The sequence below is a fragment of the Rhinopithecus bieti genome, unplaced genomic scaffold (genome assembly GCF_001698545.2).
Source record: "Rhinopithecus bieti isolate Rb0 unplaced genomic scaffold, ASM169854v2 scaffold_7683, whole genome shotgun sequence".
Classification (NCBI taxonomy): Eukaryota; Metazoa; Chordata; class Mammalia; order Primates; family Cercopithecidae; genus Rhinopithecus; species Rhinopithecus bieti.
The window spans coordinates 2,031,629-2,052,514 of NW_016805834.1; the positions used below are offsets into that span (position 1 = coordinate 2,031,629).

The following is a 20,886-nucleotide window of genomic DNA, read 5'->3' on the forward strand; positions in this document are numbered from 1 at the left end:
GGACCAGGTGCGGTGCTCACCACTGTAATCCCAGGGGACTTTGGGAGGCTGAGGTGGCAGATCACAAGGTCAGAGATTGAGACCATCCTGGCTAACATGGTGAAACCCATCTTACAAAAATTTACAAAAAATTAGCCGGGCATAGGTGGCAGGCTGCCTGTTTAGTCCCGCTACTTGGAGCTGAGGCAGGAGAATGGCAGAACCTGGGAGATGGAGCTTGCAGTGAGCCGAGATTGTGCCACTGCACTCCAGTCTGAGCAACACGCAGCAAGCCTCTTGTTTTAAAAAAAAAAAAAAAAAAAAAAAAAAAAAAAAACAGCCAATTCTTCAATAAACTAACATTAGAAACAGGATAATTAGTTGCCTAAGTTTAAAAAATTGAAAGCACAGTCACTAAGTTTAAACTATGTTCTTAGCAGAGGATTTATATAGCACATGACAACTTCAGTCTCCTCTGATTCCCTCCAGAAAAATCTCACAAAGATGTTGGGTCAGTACTTTCAAGGACCATGTAATGGCTTCATCTAGAACTCATATCTGATTTTTGAATCTAATGAAATGACCTGAATGTAAAAAAACATATGTACCCATGGCTCTGACAGCTAGAAAAGCAGTCAAATAAGAACCAGTTACAGGCAAGTCTAGAAGAGTATTAGAACAGAAAGAGCAGGGGAAACTTCAATGAAGTCTTGGATACTCAGTAAAAGAGTTTGGTTCTAGTGCCACACACAGGGTAATATTGATAGAAAGATGGAAAAGTGTTTTGATTTGCATTTCTCTGATGATTACCTGTTGGTGAGGATGTAAATTATTTCAACCACTGTGAAAAGCAGTTTACAGAATCCTCAAAGAACTAAGAGTTGAACTACCATTCGACCCAGCAATCTCATTACTGGATATATGCCCAAAGGAAAATAAATCATTCTACCAAAAAGACACATGCACTCATATGCTTATCACAGAGCTATTCACAAAAGCAAAGCATGACATCAACCTAGATGCCCATCAGTCGTGAATTGGATAAAGAAAATGTGATACATAGGATTTATGGGGGAAAATGGCAGATGGGAGGCAGGACTAAATTGCAGCTGCCACTCACGACAGGCAGAGCAGCATGTAGAGATACATCGTGAGCTTTTGCTGAAAGAACTACTGCAGGAACATACCAGGAAATCCAGGAGAATCCACAGACCCTTTGAAGGAAGAAGATTGCTCCTGCAGGACCCAGGAGACAGCCCAAACACTATGAATGTCCAAAGTGTGAAGGTGGGAAAGGGGGATTGTCCATCCCTGAACACACGCCCTCACTGGGGAACTCGAAGGTCCAGGTTATGGGAGAAGGATTTGACTTTACCTAGAACTGAGATAATTTAAAGAGCTGAGTGAAATACAGGAGTAGAGGAAACGCGGGAAGAGCCCCATGGGCTCCCTCAGTCCCCAGGGAAGCCATTTCTGACTTTATCTCACAGGGATCCTTGGGGAGGGTTGCCAGTGGAACTGGGAAAAGACCACAGATAAAAAAGAAACCTCAAGCTGAACTTTGTAACAATTCCAACCAAACGTGCAAAGTTTCTTAGACAGAACTTGGGGGAGGTAGTGAATCCAGAGTGCAGACACAGGCAGGCAAGGAAGTGTGAAACCTGAAAGTCTTGCTTGCTTTCTCAGCTGGGAGGCTGGTAGCCTAGGGCAAGTTCTTAGCCCTGCTTGCCCACTGCCTGAAAATAAACTTGGCGCTGTTGCAGGGAGGCACAGTGGGAGTGAGACTGGCTTTTTGGGTTGCACGGGAACTGGGTAAGGCCTGTAACTGTCAGCTGTCCTCCACTTCCCTGGCAACCTACGTGACACAGCAGAGGCAGCCATAATCCTCCTGGTAACATAACTCCATTGACCTGGGAACCACAATCCCATCCCCCAGAGCAGCTGCAGCAAGCCCTGCCCAAGGAAAATCAGCTCAGACATGTCTAACCCTGCCCCAACTTGATGGTATTTCTCTACCCACTCTGGTAGCTGAAGACAAAACTCAGATTCTCTTGGGAGTTCTAGGACTCCAGCCGCTGCCTGATCTTCCCTATACTACCACAGCTCATGCTCTCTTGAAAGTGCCACCTCCTGGCAGGAGGCCAATCAGCACAAAACTAGTGCAATAAACAACAATAATACAACTACGGATCCTCACAGAATACATTTCACTCCCCTGCCACCTCCACTGGAGAAGTACTGCTATCCATGGCTAAGAGACCAGAAGATGGTTCATTTCACATCACAGAACTGTGTGCAGACACCCCCTAGTAGCAGCCTGGAACCAGGTAGCCATGCTGGGTGACTAAATCCAGAAGAGAAATAATAATCAATACAGTTTGGCTCTCAGGAAGCCACATGCCTAGGAAAAGGGAAAGAGTACTATATCAAGGGAGCACCCCATGGGACAAAACAATCTGAACAGCAGCCCTTGAGCCCACATCTTCCCTCTGACATAGCCTACACAAATGAAAAGGAACAAGAAAAGCACTTCTGGTAATGACAAAACAAGGTTGTTTAGCACCCTCAAAATATCACACTAGCTCACCAGTAGTGGATCCAAACCATGAAGAAAGTCTTGATATGCCAGGAAAAGAATTCGGAAGGCCAATTGTTAAGCTAATTAAGGAGGTAGCAGAGAAAGGTGAAGTCCAATTTCATGAAGTAAAAAAAAAAAAAAAAAAAGATAGCAGATATAAGGGAAAAATCTTCAGTGAAATTGATAGCATCAATAAAAAAAATCACAACTTATAGAAATGCAAAATGTACTGAAAGTCTCAGCAATAGAATTGAACAAACAGAAGAAAGAACTTCAGAGCTCAAAGACAAGGTTTTTGAAATAATCCAGTACAACAAAGACAAAGAAAAAAAGAATTAAAAAAATGAACAAAGCTTCCAAGAATTTGGGATTATGTTAAATGACCAAACGTAAGAATAATTGGTATTCCTGAAGAAGAAATTTAAAAGTTTGGAAAACATATATGGGGGAATAATTGAGGAAAACTTCCCCAGTCTTGCTTAGAGGTCTAGGCATTCAAATACAAGAAGCTCAAAGAACACCTGGGAAATTCATCACAAAAAGATTATCACCTATGCACATTGTCATCAGGTTGTCTACAGTTAAGATGAAGGAAAGAATCTTAAAAGCTGTGAGGCAAAAGCACCAGGTAATCTGTAAAGGAAAATCTATCAGATTAACAGTAGATTTCTCAGCAGAAACCTTCCACACTAGAAGAGATTGGGGCCCTATCTTCAGCCTCCTAAACAAAACAATTATTAGCCAATACTTTTGTGTCCAGTGAAACTAAGCTTAATAAATAAAGGAAAGATATGGTATTTTTCAGACAAACAAATGCTGAGAGAATATACCACTACCAAGCCAGTACTGTAAGAACTACTAAAAGGAGCTCCAAATCTTGAAACAAATCCTTGAAATTCATCAAAACAGAACCTCCTTAAAGCATAAATATCACAGGACCTAAAAAACAACACCACCATAAATTTTTTAAAAAATGGTATTTAGGCAACAAATAGCACAATGAAGAGTACCTCACATCTCAATACCAACATTCAATGTAAACGGCTTAAATGCTCCTCTTAAAAGATACAGAATGGCAGAATGGATAATAATTCACCAACTAAGTATCTGCTGCCTTCAAGAGACTCACCTAATACGAACTCACATAAGCTTAAGAAAAAGGGGTAGAAGAAGACATTCCATGTAAATGGAAACCAAAAGAGAGCAGGATAGTTATTTTCATATCAGACAAAACAAACTTTAAAACAACAGCAGTTAAAAAAGACAAAGAGGGACATTATACAATGATAAGAGGCCTTGTTCAACACAAGAGTATCACAATCCTAAATATATATGCACCTGACACTGGAGCTTCCAAATTTATAAAATGATTACTAGTAGTCCTAAGAAATGAGATAGACAGCAACACATTAATAGTGTGGGACTTCAATACTCCACTGACAGCATTAGACAGGTCATCAAGACAGAAAGTCAATAAAGAAACAATGGATTTAAACTATACCCTAGAACAAATGGACATAACAGATACTTACAGAACATTCAAAGATAAATTTAAAACTTTCTTAAGACAAAAAAAGTGAACATATAACATACTCAAACCTGTGGAATACAACAGAAACAGTTCCAAGAGGAAAGTTCATAGCAAGAAATGCCTGCATCAAAAAAGAACAGTCTCAAGTAAACAACCTAACATTGTACCTTAAGGAACTAGAAAAACAAGAACAAACTAAGCTCAAAGTAGAAGGAAGGAAAGAAAAAGATCATACATAAATAAATAAAATAGATATTAGAAACTCAATAGAAAAGATCAACAAAACTAAGATTTGGTTTCTGGAAAAGATTAACAAATTCAACAAAACTTAAAGAGACACAAATAAATAAAATCATAAATGAAAAAGGAGACATTACACCTGATACATCAGAAACACAAAAGATCGTGAGGCCACAATGAACAATTACATGCAAACAAATAGAAAAACCCAGAAAAAAAATGGATAAATGCCTTGATGTATACAACTTACCAAGACTAAACTATTAAGAAATAGAAAATCTTAGCAGACCAATAATGAATAAACACATAAACAGACCAATAATGAGTAAGGAGATTGAATCAATAATAACAAGTCCCCCATCAAGAAAAAAGCCCAGAACCTGATGGCTTCATTGCTGAATTCTATCAAAAACTTAAAGAACGACTCATACTAATTATTTAAAACTCTTAAAAAAATTGAAGAGGGAATACTTTCAAACTCATTTTACAAGATCAGCATCACCCTGATACCAAAGCCAGATAACACAACAAAAAAACAAAACAAAACAAAACAAAAACCTCAAGCCAATATCCCTGATGAACACTGATGTAAAACATCTTCAACAAAATATCGGCAAACAGAATTCAAAGGCATATGAAAAACATCATTCACCATGATCAAGTGGGATTCATCTTAGGGATACAAGGATGATTCAACATATGTAAAATAATAAATGTGATACATCACATTAACTGAAGGGAGAACAAAAAATGTATGATCATTTCAATAGATGCAGATTAAAAAATATTTGACAACATTCAACATATATTCATGATAAAAACTCTCAACAAACTAGGTATAAAAAGCATGTACATCAACATAATAAAGGCCACATATGACAAACCCATAGCTAACATCATACTCACTGGGGAAAAGTTGGAAGTCTTTTCTCTAAAATCTAGAATAAGACAAGAGTGGCCACTCTTGCCACTTCTATTCAGTACATACTGGAGGTCATAGTCAAAGCAATTAGGCAAGAGAAAGAAAGACAATGAATCCAAATTAGAAAAGAAGAAGGTAAATTGTCCTTGTTTGTAGATGACATGCTGTTATGTATAACAAACTCTAAAAAACTATTAGAACTAATATCCAAATTCAGTAATGTTACATTACACAAAATCAACATACAAAAATCAGCAAACAGTCTGAAAAAAGTCAAGAAAGTGATCCCCTTTACCTAACTACAAAAAATGAAACATTTGTGAATAAATTTAACCAAGGAGCTAGAAGATCTATACATTGAAAATTATGAAATACTGATGAAAAAAATTGGGAGGATAGAAATAAATGAAAAGATATCTTGTGTTCACAGATTGAAAAAGTTGATATTGTTAAAATGTCCATACTACACCAAGCAATCTACAGATTCAATGCAATCCCTATCAAAATGCAAGTGCCATTTTTCACAGAACTAGAAAAAGCAATTTTAAAATTTGTATGAAACTACAACAGACTTTGAATAGCCAACATAATCTGGAGTGAAAAGAACAAAGCTGCACCATGTTACCTAACTTTAAAATATACAACAAAGCTATAGTTACTATAACAGCATAGAACTAGCATAAAAACAAATGTACCAATGGAACAGAATAGAGAGCCCTGAAATAAATCCATACTTTCACAGCAAACTGATTCAACAAAAGTACCAAGAACACACAATGGGGAAATTACAGTATTTTCAATAACTAGTGTTGGGAAAACTGGATATCTATGTGTAGAAGAATAAATTTAGGTAATGTTCTCATATCATATGAAAATTAACTTAAAATGGATTAAGTACTTAAATATAAGACCCCGAACTATGAAACTGCTATAAAAAAAAAAAAATAGGAGAAAATCTCCATGACATAGGTCTAAGGAATGACTTTTTGGATGTGACCCCAAAAGCACAGACAACAAAAGCAAAAATAAATGACAGGATTATACAAAACTAAAAATCTTCTGCACAGTAAAGGAAACAATCAACAAGAGTGAAGAGACACTCTACAGAATGGGAGAAAATATTTGTAAATTATACATCTGGCAAAAGTTTGTATCCAAAATATATGATACTCAAACAGTTCATTAGCAAAAAAAAAAAAAAAAAAAAAAAAAAAAAAAAAAAAAAAAAAAAAAACACAACAAACAAACAAACAAACAACCTGGTAAACATCGGGCAAAGGACCTGAATAGACGCTTTTCAAAAGAAGACATACAAATAGCTAATAGGTATATGAAAAAATGCCCAATATCACTAATCATTAGGAAAATGCAAATTAAAACCACAATGAGGTATCACCTCACACATGATAGAACAGCTATTATCAAAAAGGTAACAAGTATTAGTGAGGATATGGGGAAAATGGAATTTTGCAAGCTGTTGGTGGGAATGTAAATTAGTACAGCCATTATGGAAAATAATATGAAGATTCCTCAAAAAATTAAAAATAGAACTATCATACGATCTGGCCATCTCTTACTCTGTATACGTCCAGGGGAAGTGAAATCAGTATGTTGAAGATATATCTGCACTATCATGTTCATTGTAGTATTATTCATGATAGCCAAGATGTAGAATCAACCTAAGTGTCCATCAGTGGATGAATGGATAAGGAAAATGTGGTGTATATACATAATGAAATACTGTTTCTCTATAAAAAGAATGAAATATTGTCATCTGCGAAAACTTGGATGAAGCTAGAGGACATTATGTTGAGTAAAATAAGCCAGGCACAGAAAGATAAATACCATACTATCTCACTCATACATGAAATCCACAAAGACGCACAGAGTAGAATGATGGTTAACAAGGGCTTGGGTGGTTGGAGGATGGCAGAATTTGTGAAATATTGGGCATAGGATATAAAATTTCAGTTAGATAGGAGGAATATGTTCAAGAGATCTATTGTATAGCAGGTGACTATAGATAATAATATATTGTATTCATGAAAAATGCTAAAAGAGTGGATATAAAGTGTTCTTATCACAAAAATCATGACTATGTGAAGTAATGCATATGTTAGCTAGATTTAAGCATTCCAAAAGGCATATATGCTTCAAAACATCATGTTGTACATAGTAAATACATAAATTTTATCTGTCCATTAAGAAATGACTTAGTTCAGTTCTGAGACAAGACATCACTCTACCCTGCTGTTCTCTAAATACAGTTCAATAAATGCTCAGGGCAGGTTTCTTCATAACTATTTTACAGGTGTCCTTTAAAGTGTGGGTGGTTAAACAAACCTTGGTACATTCATCATTGGAGTACTACTCAACAATAAAAAGCAATGCAGCAACTTGGATGAAATTTTTTAAAAATATGCTCAGTAAAAAAAGCTAACTCCAAAGGCTTACATACTGTGTGATCTGTTTACACAGCTTTGATGAAAATTTTATATTACTTTATTTTTACTTTTATTTTAGGTTCAGGGGTACACGTGAAGTTTGGTTTGTGGATTTTGTTCATTTGGTTTTGTTCTTTTTTCGTTTTTAAGAAGGGGTCTCGCTCTGTTGCTCAGGTTGGAGTGCAATGACATGATCGTGGCTCACAGCAACCTCCCCTTCCCCAGTAGCTGGGACTACAGGCACACACCACCACCCCAGCTAATTTTGGTATTTTATTATTTATTTATTTATTTAGAGATGGGATTTTGTCATGTTGCCCAGGCTGGTCTCAAACTCCTGGACTCAAGTAATCAGCCTGCGTGGGCCTCCCAAAGTGCTAGGATTATAGATGTGAGCCACTGCACCTGGCCCAGGTTTGTTATATAGGTAAAGGGTATGTTACAGAGGTTTGGTGTACGTATTATTTTGACACCAAGGTAATAAGCATAGTACTTAATAGGGTACCCATATTTCTGCAAAGGACATGATCTCCTTTTATGTAGCCATGTAGTATTCCATGATGTATATGTACTACATTTTCTTTATTCAGTCTACTGTTGATGGGCATTTAGGATAATTCCGTGTCTTTCCTATTGTGAACAGTGCCGCAATTAACATGCACGTCCATTTGTCTTTATGATAGAATGATTTATAGTCCAGCTGGTCGCAGTGGCTCATGCCTGTAATCCCAACATTTGGGCAGCCAAAGCAGCCAGATCGCTTCAGCTCACGAGTTTGAGACCAGCCTGGACAATATGGTGAAACCATGTCTTATTAAAAATATAAAAACTAGCTGGGTGTGGTGGCACAGGCTACTCAGGAGGCTGAGTCACAAGAATCGCTTGAACCCTGGAGGCAGATGTTGCAGTGAGCTGAGATAGTGCCACTGCTCTCCAGACTGGGTAACAGTGAGACTCCGTCTCAAAAAAAAAACCCAAAAAACAAAACTATTTATATTCCTTTGAGTATATACCTCAGTAATGGGATTGCTGGGGTGAATGTTAATCCTGTTTTAAGTTCTTTGAGAAATCTCTAAACTGATTTCCACAATGGCTGAACTAATTTACATCCCCACCAGCAGTGTATAAACATTCTCCATAACCTCACCAGCATCTGTTATTTTTTGATTTTTTAATAATAGCCATTCTGACTGGTGTGAGATGGCATCTGATTGTGGTTTTGATTTGCATTTCTCTAATGATTGGTAAAGTTGAGCGTTTTTATATACTTGTTGGCTACATGTATGTCTTCTTTTGAAAAATGTCTTTTCATGTCCTTTGCCCACGTATGGATGGGGTTGTATAACACTCTAGAAATGAAAAAATTATGTAAATAGAGAACACATTAGTGGTTTTCAGGCACTGGGGAGAGAGGCATATAGGTGAGAAAATAATACGGATATGACAAGACAACATAAATGATCCTTGTGGTAACAGAAATGTTCTGTATGTTTACTGTGGTAGCACATACACAGACGTAAATGGTTAACAAAATAGCAGAGAGCTATAAGCACATGCACTCACACACACAGAGGAATACAAGTAAAACTAGGGAGATCTGAATAAGATTGGTAGATTATATGAATGTCAATATCCTAGTTGTGATACTGTACAATAATTTTGCAAAGGTTATCTTTGGAAAAATCTATGTAAAAGGGACATGGAATCTCAATTATTTCCTATACCTGCAAATATATCTGCAATTATCTCACAATAATGTCAATAAAAATGATTTTATGACAAGTGAAAGCAATCAAATACTAGCAAAATTTAGTACATTTCTATGTCCTTGTTGTATATTTCATCATTTAAATATACAACTAAAAAGAAATAATCTAAAGAGGAACATTGTTTTACATCTCAAACCCCAGAGATTATACACAGTTGCATATTTCTGTAACTTCAGTTGAAAATATGGCATCTATAACCATATTAACATAGTATAGGGAGTTTAGGAGGATCCTAGCTTTTGGCTCTTCTCCCCCAATTAATTATTGGAAGCTTTGAGGAAAGATGTCATGAGAAATTTTTGATTCAGTCAATAAATATTAATTATTCTTTTGTCTTGCTCTAATAAATCACTGGCCTATCTACAATCGGAGGCTACATATTTTAATTCATATACAATACTTTTCAATTCTTAGTTGGAATTCTCTTGTACGTTTTAGATTTCACATAACACTGATGAAACCCACTGAGCTTTTACAAGTACTCTAGGATACAGGATTCACATGTAAATCTACCATAACAAAATGACTTTTTACCAGTTATTCCTCTATTCCAGAGCTTCATTTTATGTTTATAACCTTATTTTAACCTTACTTATTCTACTTGTTATGTTAAAATTGTACTTATTTTACTCCTCCCAAGGTTAAAATAAGGATTAAAATACCATTTATTTTCATTTTTATTACTTTATTATCCCCATAAAAGTCTAGAGTCACCAGCTTCTTTTATCCATCTTTGGTGCTGGTATAAAAACACATTTCTTATTTTATGTTATGTCTTTAAGCAGCATCACTTTCTTTGATTTTCCTTTTCTAATTAAACTGCTATCTTTGAAATTTTTAATTATTATGGATACATAATAGTTGTACATATCTGTTGGGTACATATGACGTTTTGATACATGCATCAATATGTAATGATAAAATCAGGGGATTTAGGATCTCCTTCAAACATTTATCATTTCTTTATGTTGGGAACATTCTGAATCTTCTCTTCCAGCTATTTTGAAATATACAATAAAGTACTGTTAACTATCGTCATCCTATTGTGCTATTGAACACTAGAACTCCATCCTTCTATCTGACTATATTTTTATACTCCCACCCACCCTTCTTAATTCCCCTCCCCTATTCTTCCCTGACTTTGCTAATCACCATTCTATTAGCAAATATCACATGTTCTCAGTCATATGTGAAGTCTACCTTTTTTGTTGTTTCTTCTCCATTTCTGCTATTTTCAGTTATTATTTAAATAACTAATTAAACTCTTGTGGTTTTTTCCTGTTTTTTTTTTTTTTTATAATGACAGGTTTTCAATGCCCATTTCTCCCTGAAAAACAACTAGACACCCTGAATACCAGTAGATTACCATAGAAACCTGCCTCCAACTGGATCTAGATAATTGGATTCAGCTTCTCAAGTCCTAATCAGATTAAATCAGATTTGGTATGGCATAGTTTTGTACATTCTTAAAATAGTGGCAAGATTATTTCACCTACTCTACTGAATAGCCTAGATGAATCTATTTGTTGTTGTTATTGGGAAAATGTAAGTTGAGTATGAACTAAAATTCACTAACTCTTTTTATCCCTTGTTCCTAATGTCCTCACTTATTTATTTGTCCTACTGTGATAAATACATTTAGTAAGGCCTTTCAAAATATTTTATGAATTAAGGCTGGAACAAAGTAGATAAATAGGTGAGGGAGAATCTATCCAAAAATTAAGTAAAATAGAAAAAAAACCTCTTAATTACAGCCTTGACTTAGCTCACAGAACTACCTCTTCTCCAGCCAATCTGCACTTTGCTGCCAAAGACATTCTCCTGAAGCTTAAACATGAGCATCTCTCTATTGAAAAACTCACTGTAGCTCAAAAATATCTTAAAATGTTCTCATGGTATATGAGGTCTTGTAGAATTTAAGTTCAAGCTATCTCTCTTCATTCCCCACAATGTTCTCTGATCAGATTGTCCTCTGTTCTGGAAGCTCAGAATCATACTCAGTCCCGTAAAGAAACTGAGCCTTTATCTAGCTCTCTATGAAAACCTAGACAACAGTCCTCATCTGTATTATTATACTTAACAACTTGTATATGAAGTCCTCGTGTAAGCAGAATAGATCTGCCCATTCAATGGCAAATGCTCCTCAAAGACAGTTATCAGAAGTCACTCAGTAACTCTAAGGCCATCTGCAGGATTTGAAGGTCTGCGAATGGCATGGGCAAGAATAGAAGCCAAAGCCATTGGTAATAATAACAATGTGCCCCTTAGAATTTTATCTGGGTCGCTTATATGCACTCCTCTTGCTCCTGTTTGTAACTTTGGACTTTCCCTTAGATTCTATCTGGCCTGATTGCAAGGATCTTTTAACGTGATTACCCATTCTGGAGTTTGTCCTTGATTACCTTGACAATGGCTTCTAGCTCTACCCTTACTACAGTGTGCTCCTCGGTTATACATTATCTCAGTATCATAGGGTCAGCTCACCTTTTTGGCCTTGTAAAGATAACAGTGCTTTACATTTTTGGTTTATTAATTTATTCATGAACATTTAGTAAGTCTCATATTATACTAATCATTAAAGACATAAAGCCAAGTAGAACAAGTTCCTTGCCTCCAATTGTCTTGCTTCTCTGAGAATGGAAGGGAAGGGTCAGGCTGCACCTGTCAGGCCATCTAACTACTGGGGTCTTCTTGACTCATTTGTACTGAAATGTTTTAAATCAGATACACCAGCACAGTTCTCTAGTTCCCCAGCCTCTAGATCAAGAGAGAATATATTTCTTTGTGAATGCTGATAATACTTTGCTAATTATGAATTTGTGTTTAAAGTTGAAAAAGAATAAAGGAACACAGCTGGATGTATTAGTATGGGCTCATGAGAGAGACATATCCTTGGATGTTGAACCTGCATAGTCCTGTTACTTCATGGATGACACAATGAACTGAATCTGAGACACTTCTAAACCATCCTAGCATGCACTGCAGCATTGGCAAACTGGAGGCTCTGCTTTACAAAATGAATACATGAATGGATGAATCGTGGATAGATGAATGGATACTTTTTTAATGGCCTATATGTTCTTCCAAATATTTCTGACCATTAAAATAATTTAAAGTCTAGTTTGAATTTCATCTATGTCAAGAAACTATCCAATGTCCCTAGTTTAAGGTGATCATTGATTCCTTGAATTCACATTCAAACCAATGAATTCAAATAGCTTATTATTTAATCTGTACCTGTATAATTATACATTTATTGTAGTTATGACTACATGGTTGCCCTTAATGGATTAGAAATCTGTTGATATCTGGAAATATAGTTGACCCTTGGACAACGAGGGTTTGGAGTGTATGACTTCTACATTGGTTTTTTTCAATCAAACACAGACAGAAACTATAGTATTGGCAGATGTGAAACCTGCATATAAGAAGGCCTGATTTTTCATATGCATGGCTTCTGCAAGGCTGACTGGGGGAAATCGTCATGCATAGATTTTGGTATATGTGGTGGTCCTGAAACCAATTCCCCATATCTACATAGGGATGACTGTATATTTTATACTGATGCCCTGCCATGGATATTCATCCTGCCTGGCAGGGAACATCACTGAACAAATAATCTGTGCATGAGTGCACTTCCTAATAGATAATCTTGGATCATCCATCTATGTTCAGTCAATATGTAGAAAAGATCAGCATATTATTCATGACATATTAAATACACACTTACTGAGTACTTACTCTGGGCTTGGCAAGAATGTAGTTAAAATTTAATCACCTTAACATTTGCTCAATCTGTGAATAATATGATTTTACCAAATCATATTATTACCTTATATCTTGTTATCTCATAAACAGAGATATAAGTAATGACCTCAAAATGACTTTTTGAAAATAATCAATTAGCATCTAATAAACAAATATACAGCTTTAAAAATCATCTTGTTGCAAGGAAAGGAAACAGAACAAAGTATTTTCATAATGGAGTACAAAATTAAGAACTAGAGTGGCATTTAAAGTTCTAACAGAATATAGAGAAAAGGCCCAGGAAATTGACTCACATTTATGCTATGTAGGAAAAGGAGTGCTTCATATAATACTTATTTCATAGGGTGAACAAATATATATATAATATTTTTTTTATTATCTATTATATATGTTTATATATACACATATGTGTTTGTGTATGTATGTATGTATGTGTGTGCACTGACAATCATAGGAAAGAACATTTTCACATGTAAGCAACTTTGCAAACAGGGAGACAGAGGCAAAGAGAAAATGCATGTTTCCTAACAAAGCAAACAAAGGTCAAGTCTTCTCTCAAACACTGTTTCAACTCTATTCAGTCCATTGTTACTTCAAAACCATTTTAATATTTTTCATTATATAAAAGCTGTTCCTCTATGAAATTGATGAAATTAATGATTTTCATATTAAAAAGAAACAGTTGATGTTTATCAAGAATAAAAAAAAAATCCCTGAGACAAATGGGGAGACTCAGGAATTCTCCCTTTTTTTATTCCAAGCAAGCCAAGGAAGCCCCAGTATACATATATATATAGCACATATATATTTAACTGATCATCTATAAGAAAATACATACATTCATTTAAAATAAATACTGTACTATAGGTATGTGGTAAAGAATAATTTTGTGGAGTAAAATTCCATCAGAAAGTTTGCTCAAGTTTTAGTTTTTTCCAAAGCATTTGAATCATAGAGCCTACTTTTTAAAATATCAAAACAAATACTTTGGGCTTATTGTGTAAACAGCCAAGTTATCATGGTGCATATACCTCTCTTTACAGCTACTCCCTATTCAGAACATCAGAATAAAGACAGAAAGAAGACTGCAAATACAGCTTCAGTTTGATTTCATACTGAAATACCCAGTAAAGGTCCTCTTTGGTAGGCTGGTTGTACTAGCAAAACAAAACAAAAATTTTTATCATATTCATTCAATACCTAATATGTGCCAGTCAATGTTCTAGGATTTTTGTACATACAATTTCCTTGATGATCTCAAGAACTCTATCAAGTAAGTAGATAAAGAACCTGAGTCTAAGTCACATGCCCAAGGCTACACAGCTCCTGAATGAAAGGTCAGAATTCAAATATCTTCTTTTTGACTTTGAGATTTTGTTCTTGACCACCACATGTGTTTACTATTCATAATAGTATCTATTACCACACTTAGATGAGAAAACTGAGGCTCAAAGCTCAGTACCCTGTCAGAAGTTTTTCTTCTATGGCGTCATCCACTGAAAATTAAATCAGGTTCAAAATTATTAAATCAGGTTCTCCTTCAAATCACCCTTCCAAATTACATTCTGCCACTAATCATTGTGATTGGGACACCTTGTAAAGTCACTATTCTTTGTTTTTATCATTTATATTCAACTTATTTCCTTGATTATAAAAGAATAATATATTGAAAACAATAAAACATATGTTTCATTCCTACAGTAATCAAGAAAAGTGGATCTGGTTGGAAAAAGCATTAAAAAAAATGTCCTGAGTTATTTTTGGCCCATACATTATCCCCAAGACACGTTCTCCCTGTGGACACAGAGCAGCATATGGCTGTTCTTTTCACAGTTCAGGCTCTTCTGTTTACTCTGAACCTCTAGGTTACAATATGTTTTGTAATCACTAATAAGGACCACCTGCCTCTTGAGAGTTTCTGCCTAACAAAATAGAGAGAATCATTCGTTCTAATTCACTCTCAGGTAGACAATACACCCCTCATGTGTGGGCCGAGATTACTGAGTAGAAAACTTAAATTATGCTGATTGTAATTGCTAAATTAAGAACATATGTCAGTTTCATAAAAAGAAAAAAGAAACAGTAATGTTTGGAACAATAAAGACAATGCTTTGGAGGAAATGAAATACCTAATATACTTTCCAGGAAAAGAAAAGAATAATCTACTTATTTCAAAATTCATTCAATCCACTAAGAGATATTCAAGGCAAATTTACTGCATTCAAATATGCCTAACCATATACCCTCTTTCTGCAAATTTATACTATGGTTGAATTCAGCCAGAAAAACTGGCTCTTTGAAAACAAGCAGAGTTCAATCCAATAACTGACTGATAAATGCTTACCATTGAGAATGTGAAAGCTATCATAAATCTGGTTTAATAGAACAAGAAGAGATGGAGTATATGGAGAAGAGTAAATCCTCTTGTCAGTATCCTCCTTTGGCCACAGTGCCAATTCCCACCAGAGGTTGGGCCAGATTAGGAACCTCTCTCTAGGCTGCCATTGCAAACCCGTATATATACCTTCATCAGTGCACCTGCTTCATTGCGCTAGAATGGTTGGTCCGAGCGTTTGTCTCTCCTAATCCATGAGTGCCCTGAGAGCAGGGTTCACCTATTCACTCTAGTCTCAACACCTGTTAACAGAGTATGAGCACAGACTGAATTTACCAAATCCATTCAAAACATGAGGATGATACCTACCCACATGTTACCACAGGAAAATAAATTTATCTTATATAAAGTTTACTTTTTGAGTGCAGAGAGATTTTCCAAGTATTAAGGCCAATGTCAAAGACAGGCAGAAAGGACTGGCTGTGGGGACAAACAGTCACCATTTTGAATGCAAAGGTTGTCTCTGAACTTTCTCACACAAACTCAAGTTCCTCGTCTAATGGGACCTTCACTTTACCCAGTACACTCATTATCTATCATGTCTCTCACTGACCATGTGGAATATTGAGATATTGGACTAATCACAAGCAACATTTATAGACCTCTGATGTGCCAAGCACGGGGCAAAGTTATTTATTGCATTATTTCATTTAATGCTTATTACAACCATATAAGGTGGGTGCTACTGTTTTCATTTTAGACATGATAAAACTGAGGCAAATGATTTGTTTAGTACTTTGCCACAGATCTAAGCAGAACATTAACAAATCAGTAGCTTGCCAAGCACTCTAATACTCCACCTTCAAGCAGGTGACTAATGCAACTCCTAAGGATAAAAGTCATTTGATTTGTCCTGATAATCCTCAGAATTCAATTCTTAATTTATAGCCTCTCCCCACAGTCCAATTTATTATTTTTTCTTCTAAGAGCTGCATTTTCCATTTCAGTAAAACCAGCAGTGCTATCTAGTTACAAATGATCATAATCATGCATGAGAAATAATTCTCACAAATTGTTTTGATACATTTTATGAACAATAACACAGTCATAAACATAAAACTTTCATGCACTGTTAAATGTACATCAAAGAGCAGCTTGAGATTCAATAGAAAGTTTTATAACTACATTATGTGTAGATGGTGAGATAGGTATATATGTGTACTTGTGTGTAAAATTATGTCATGTAATGGTATTGTATGTTAGTGCATATATTTCTGAAACATTTGATTTTGCTGTGTAAATCCCTAATCATCAGAATATATTAATGATAGGCAGTTTGACATTAATAAAAGTCAGACAAAAGTAGCTTCCCTATCTTAGACCTTGTCAAATCATTTCTGCCTTATTTCGTTTCCCATAGGTCCTCTTTCAAAAGGGCTTTTGTCAAAAAGCTATTGATTATCAATAACCTGTAGCATTATCAAAGTTATGTTTCAGTAAATGTCAATTTGGATTGCAGAACAATGGATAAGATTTCATGAAGCACCTACAAGTAGTAAAGTATTGATATGTGGCCTTACGTATCACTACAATAGTTAGAAACATAAGCCGTCTGTGCATTATTAAATGCATAGCTGTAATAATTATCAGGAAGAAAATAAATCATAATCTCTCTGGTTCTGTAATTTCTCATCATCTACTTTTCTGAGAACTTGGGTGACTGGTGCTGCATAGACATATCACTTTGGGGGACATATTTGGAAATAGAAAAAAATTGATTAAAAATATCAAATTGATGTCTTCTGATTAGGTTCAAACATGAGAAAGCATGTGTACACTTTCACAGTATTATGGTAGCTCTGATAATCAAGAAGAGGAGATGTTTTTGTTAGAGGAAAGAGTGAATACACAAAAAAATAGAACAGAAGAAGAATATTTTCCTAGTTTATTTGAAGCATTTTAAAAACATTCTACTGTCTACTGTTCTTGTAGTTATTTCTTGGCCACCAAATTTCTGTGAATAGTCCTACATTTCTGTGGGAGATGCTGGATGAATGAACTCCAAACCTCGGCTGAGACTACAGAACGTGCTCCAACCTTCTCTATACCTAAAAAAGCCAGTGTGCACTAATATGTGGCAAAGGGCTGCTGAAATGTCGAATAATCTTTACAGTAAGTAGATGTTACCCTCCCTGGCCTCCCCACCTCAGCATCCACAGCCCTGTGCACTGATTTCCTGGACCTCCCTTATCCATCAAGTTCAGAATTGGTTTCCTGTTCCAGAGCCCCTTAGGATTGAAGAGTGATGGTACCTAGTAGCTCTCCCCAAATCCCCCAAAGACCTCTGCCTTAAGAGAGTTCCTCTGAGGGAGTGCCCACCAGTCTTGGACACCTGATAAAGCTCCTCCTCCCTACAGCCATCCCCACGTGCTAACCCCACTGGGTCCCTATCAGATTCCAGTCGAAAGAAACAGAACCCTGGGTGATGGTGTGGCACCTTCCAGGCAAATGCCCAGGTGCTTTTGGGCACCAAACCCAGGTCTTGGGAACCTGCTTCCAGCTGGGCTCTTCAAGTCGCCCTCACATGGCCACTTGTGGAAACTGAGAATTAATGGACCTTGACCTGAAGAGTGCCGGAGGTAGACAAAAACAGCAGGTAGCTCTAAAGGCTGTTAAATAATCTGAACATCACCCTTGGATACATCAACCTTCCCTGGTGTTGCAACTGAAAGAGGCAATATAAACGCATAGTATGATTCACTTCCATCAACCTGATATAGCCAGAAGGTCTCGCCTTGTGATGTGGCAAAGGTGATGTGCCCTTTTTTTAAGCCCAAATTTATAAATGAGGGCATATTCAGTCAATTCCACCCCACCTCCAACACACAGACATACAAAAATTGTACAAAGATTACAACAAATTTCTTTTTCATAAAAGGCAAAATTCCTCTAAGTGTATAGTCAATTACAGAAAAAAAAAAATCAGATCATTCATTAAATTCTTACAGATATCAGAAGATTTCTCTAAAGAGGCTCAAGAATGTCCATAACATTTCAAAATTGAAGAGAGAATCAAGTCATACATTTTCTAAAAGTTTATTTATGGGGAAAATCTATTCTGGCAAAAGTTATATACTTAAAAATAAAGCATCCCTCCTGGAGAGTTACACACATTAATAGATGTTTATAATGATACTTGCTTTTAGATGAAGCTGATTGGTCCAGTGGCCGATGACTTTGTACTCTGTGCTTTTGTTGGTTATTTGATACTGGAAGATATCATAACGTCCAGGAGCATCTCCGTTTTCATTAAAAGTGACAGGAGTGCCAGCACTGCCTATAAAGATTTAGAAAACAATGTTAATAAAGTTTTAGTAAGATAGCCCACTGGGCTTATTTTTCTTTTAGAAGGAATGGTAGATAAAAATATATTGTGTGCAGTAAGTGATACAAAGATTGCAATCCATACAAGGTCATTCTTGATAGCATAATATCTTTTACATGAAAAGAAGCCTAGACATATATACATGAGTAAGATGTGCTTTATTGTACACATTAGAAAGTAAATGATGAGTATCCAAGTTAAGCAATGCACATAACAGCTAAATAAATAAAAGTTGATAGCCTGAGTATTCAATACTGGCTACATAGTATGATAGTTAATAGAGAAAAATGTAAATGTTTTGAAGCATGACAGCTATTGTACAATTCGAACTACTAACAGCAATTCAAATTACAGCAGGAGAATGTTCTGGCCAGAATCCTGACTTTTGCTTTTTCTAAACTCTCTAAAGCAGTTGCCTTTTCAGTTCCTGTGCCTCTGCTACTTCTGCCCCAGAGTATAGCAATGGGGTCTACTGTTGGGAACCTCTCAATGGGTGAGGTAGTGATCTATGGGAAGTCTCAACTCTGCTCAGATCATAAATGTTCTCCCCCTTCACAGTGACAGGTCTAAGAGTGGCAGAGCAGCAGGATGCAAGAACTGTAGTCTTTTCTAAACTCCATTCCTTTCAGAGGTTTTCATCTTTTCTCTTAATAGTTTCTGCTCACTTTTACTTTCCCTCTCACTAACTTTCATGTAATTACAGGGGAAGAGTAGAAATGGATCACCACCCCAATGTCTTCTTGTTCCATCTAGCTTCACTATCCATATAGATTTTCCTTTTCTCTAACAGCTTTTAGGCTTCTGTACATTTTTTTTTTTTTATTCTTTCCTATCTTGAAAAATTCACATGACACCAATCCCTTTTCTTAGTGTCTGTCTTCTCTCTGCAGGCCTCTTCTCTGACTCTCTTCTCACAGGATATTGGATTTAATTTCTATAATGTGCTAGAGAGCTTCCCCTTCTTGTTATCTCTGTCTCATACTATAGTCACCAAAAGTATACATTACGAATAGTTATATAAGTCAACTGTACATATTCCCATCTTATAATGAGTTTCTTATTCTATCTGTAGAGTTGTTTACCTAATTACCAGCCATCACAAAATTCCAAAATATTTAACTTATCAAACAAATTGATGACTTTATCAAAAAAGACAATAAGCTGTAAATAAATTTAATCAGAGTCACATAGCAACAATGTGAATACTTTTTCAGTATTTAATGGACAGATGTCTAATATTCTGTTTTCTTGATTCTTCCTAAAAAATCATGGTGTGAGTTCTCTGATGAGACTACAGATATCTGGTATCATCAGGAACTGCTGAGGCTGCAAGAGATAGCACCACATGGGAGAAAGACCACTGCTCTCAGAATTGGAAGTTCCATGTCCAGGCTCACTCCACTCCCCATTGATTTCTACAACTTGTGTATGTCCCTTTTCCTTCACTTGCCACAGGGACTTAACAATAAATATGGATAACTTTTGAGGTCCTAAAAGAGCTGTATACATGTAAATTATTATTACTATTATTAATTCACATGGGAAATGACTTTATATATAAATCAATAGATGTACATTACTCAGGGAATAAAATAAGAGCTCTCCAATCAAGCAGTGCTATCTTAGCTACTCCTTATATATTCACGTGGAACCTATTTGCCAAACCTGACCAAAGCCTTCCTCAGCTCCTAGTGACCTCGAGCAGGTTAACCTCTTAAATCCTCAGTTCCTTCATCTGTAAAATGGGAGTAATAATGATACTTTTCTCAAAGAGTTGTTGTGAGAATTAAATAATCAACATTTGTCAAGTGCTTAGAACAGTGTATGGGGATAATTATTCACTCCACATTTATTTTCAGTGCACACCAACACATAGTAATAGAAAGGATGTTGAAAGTTCTCTAAGTGATGGCTAGACAAAAGATTATTGAAATT

General features: G+C 35.9%; 1 protein-coding gene across 3 annotated transcripts in view; it reads right to left on the reverse strand.

The window, feature by feature from the left end:
- The window catches only part of GRM8 (glutamate metabotropic receptor 8), an 863,233-nt gene that overhangs the window by 166,295 nt on the left and 676,052 nt on the right, over window positions 1-20,886 (reverse strand). For all 3 annotated transcript variants that reach the window (XM_017873818.1, XM_017873820.1, XM_017873819.1), the window contains exon 8: window positions 18,767-18,903. In XM_017873818.1, coding sequence (XP_017729307.1) covers window positions 18,767-18,903 — 137 coding nt within the window. The remainder of the gene's footprint in view (window positions 1-18,766; window positions 18,904-20,886) is intronic.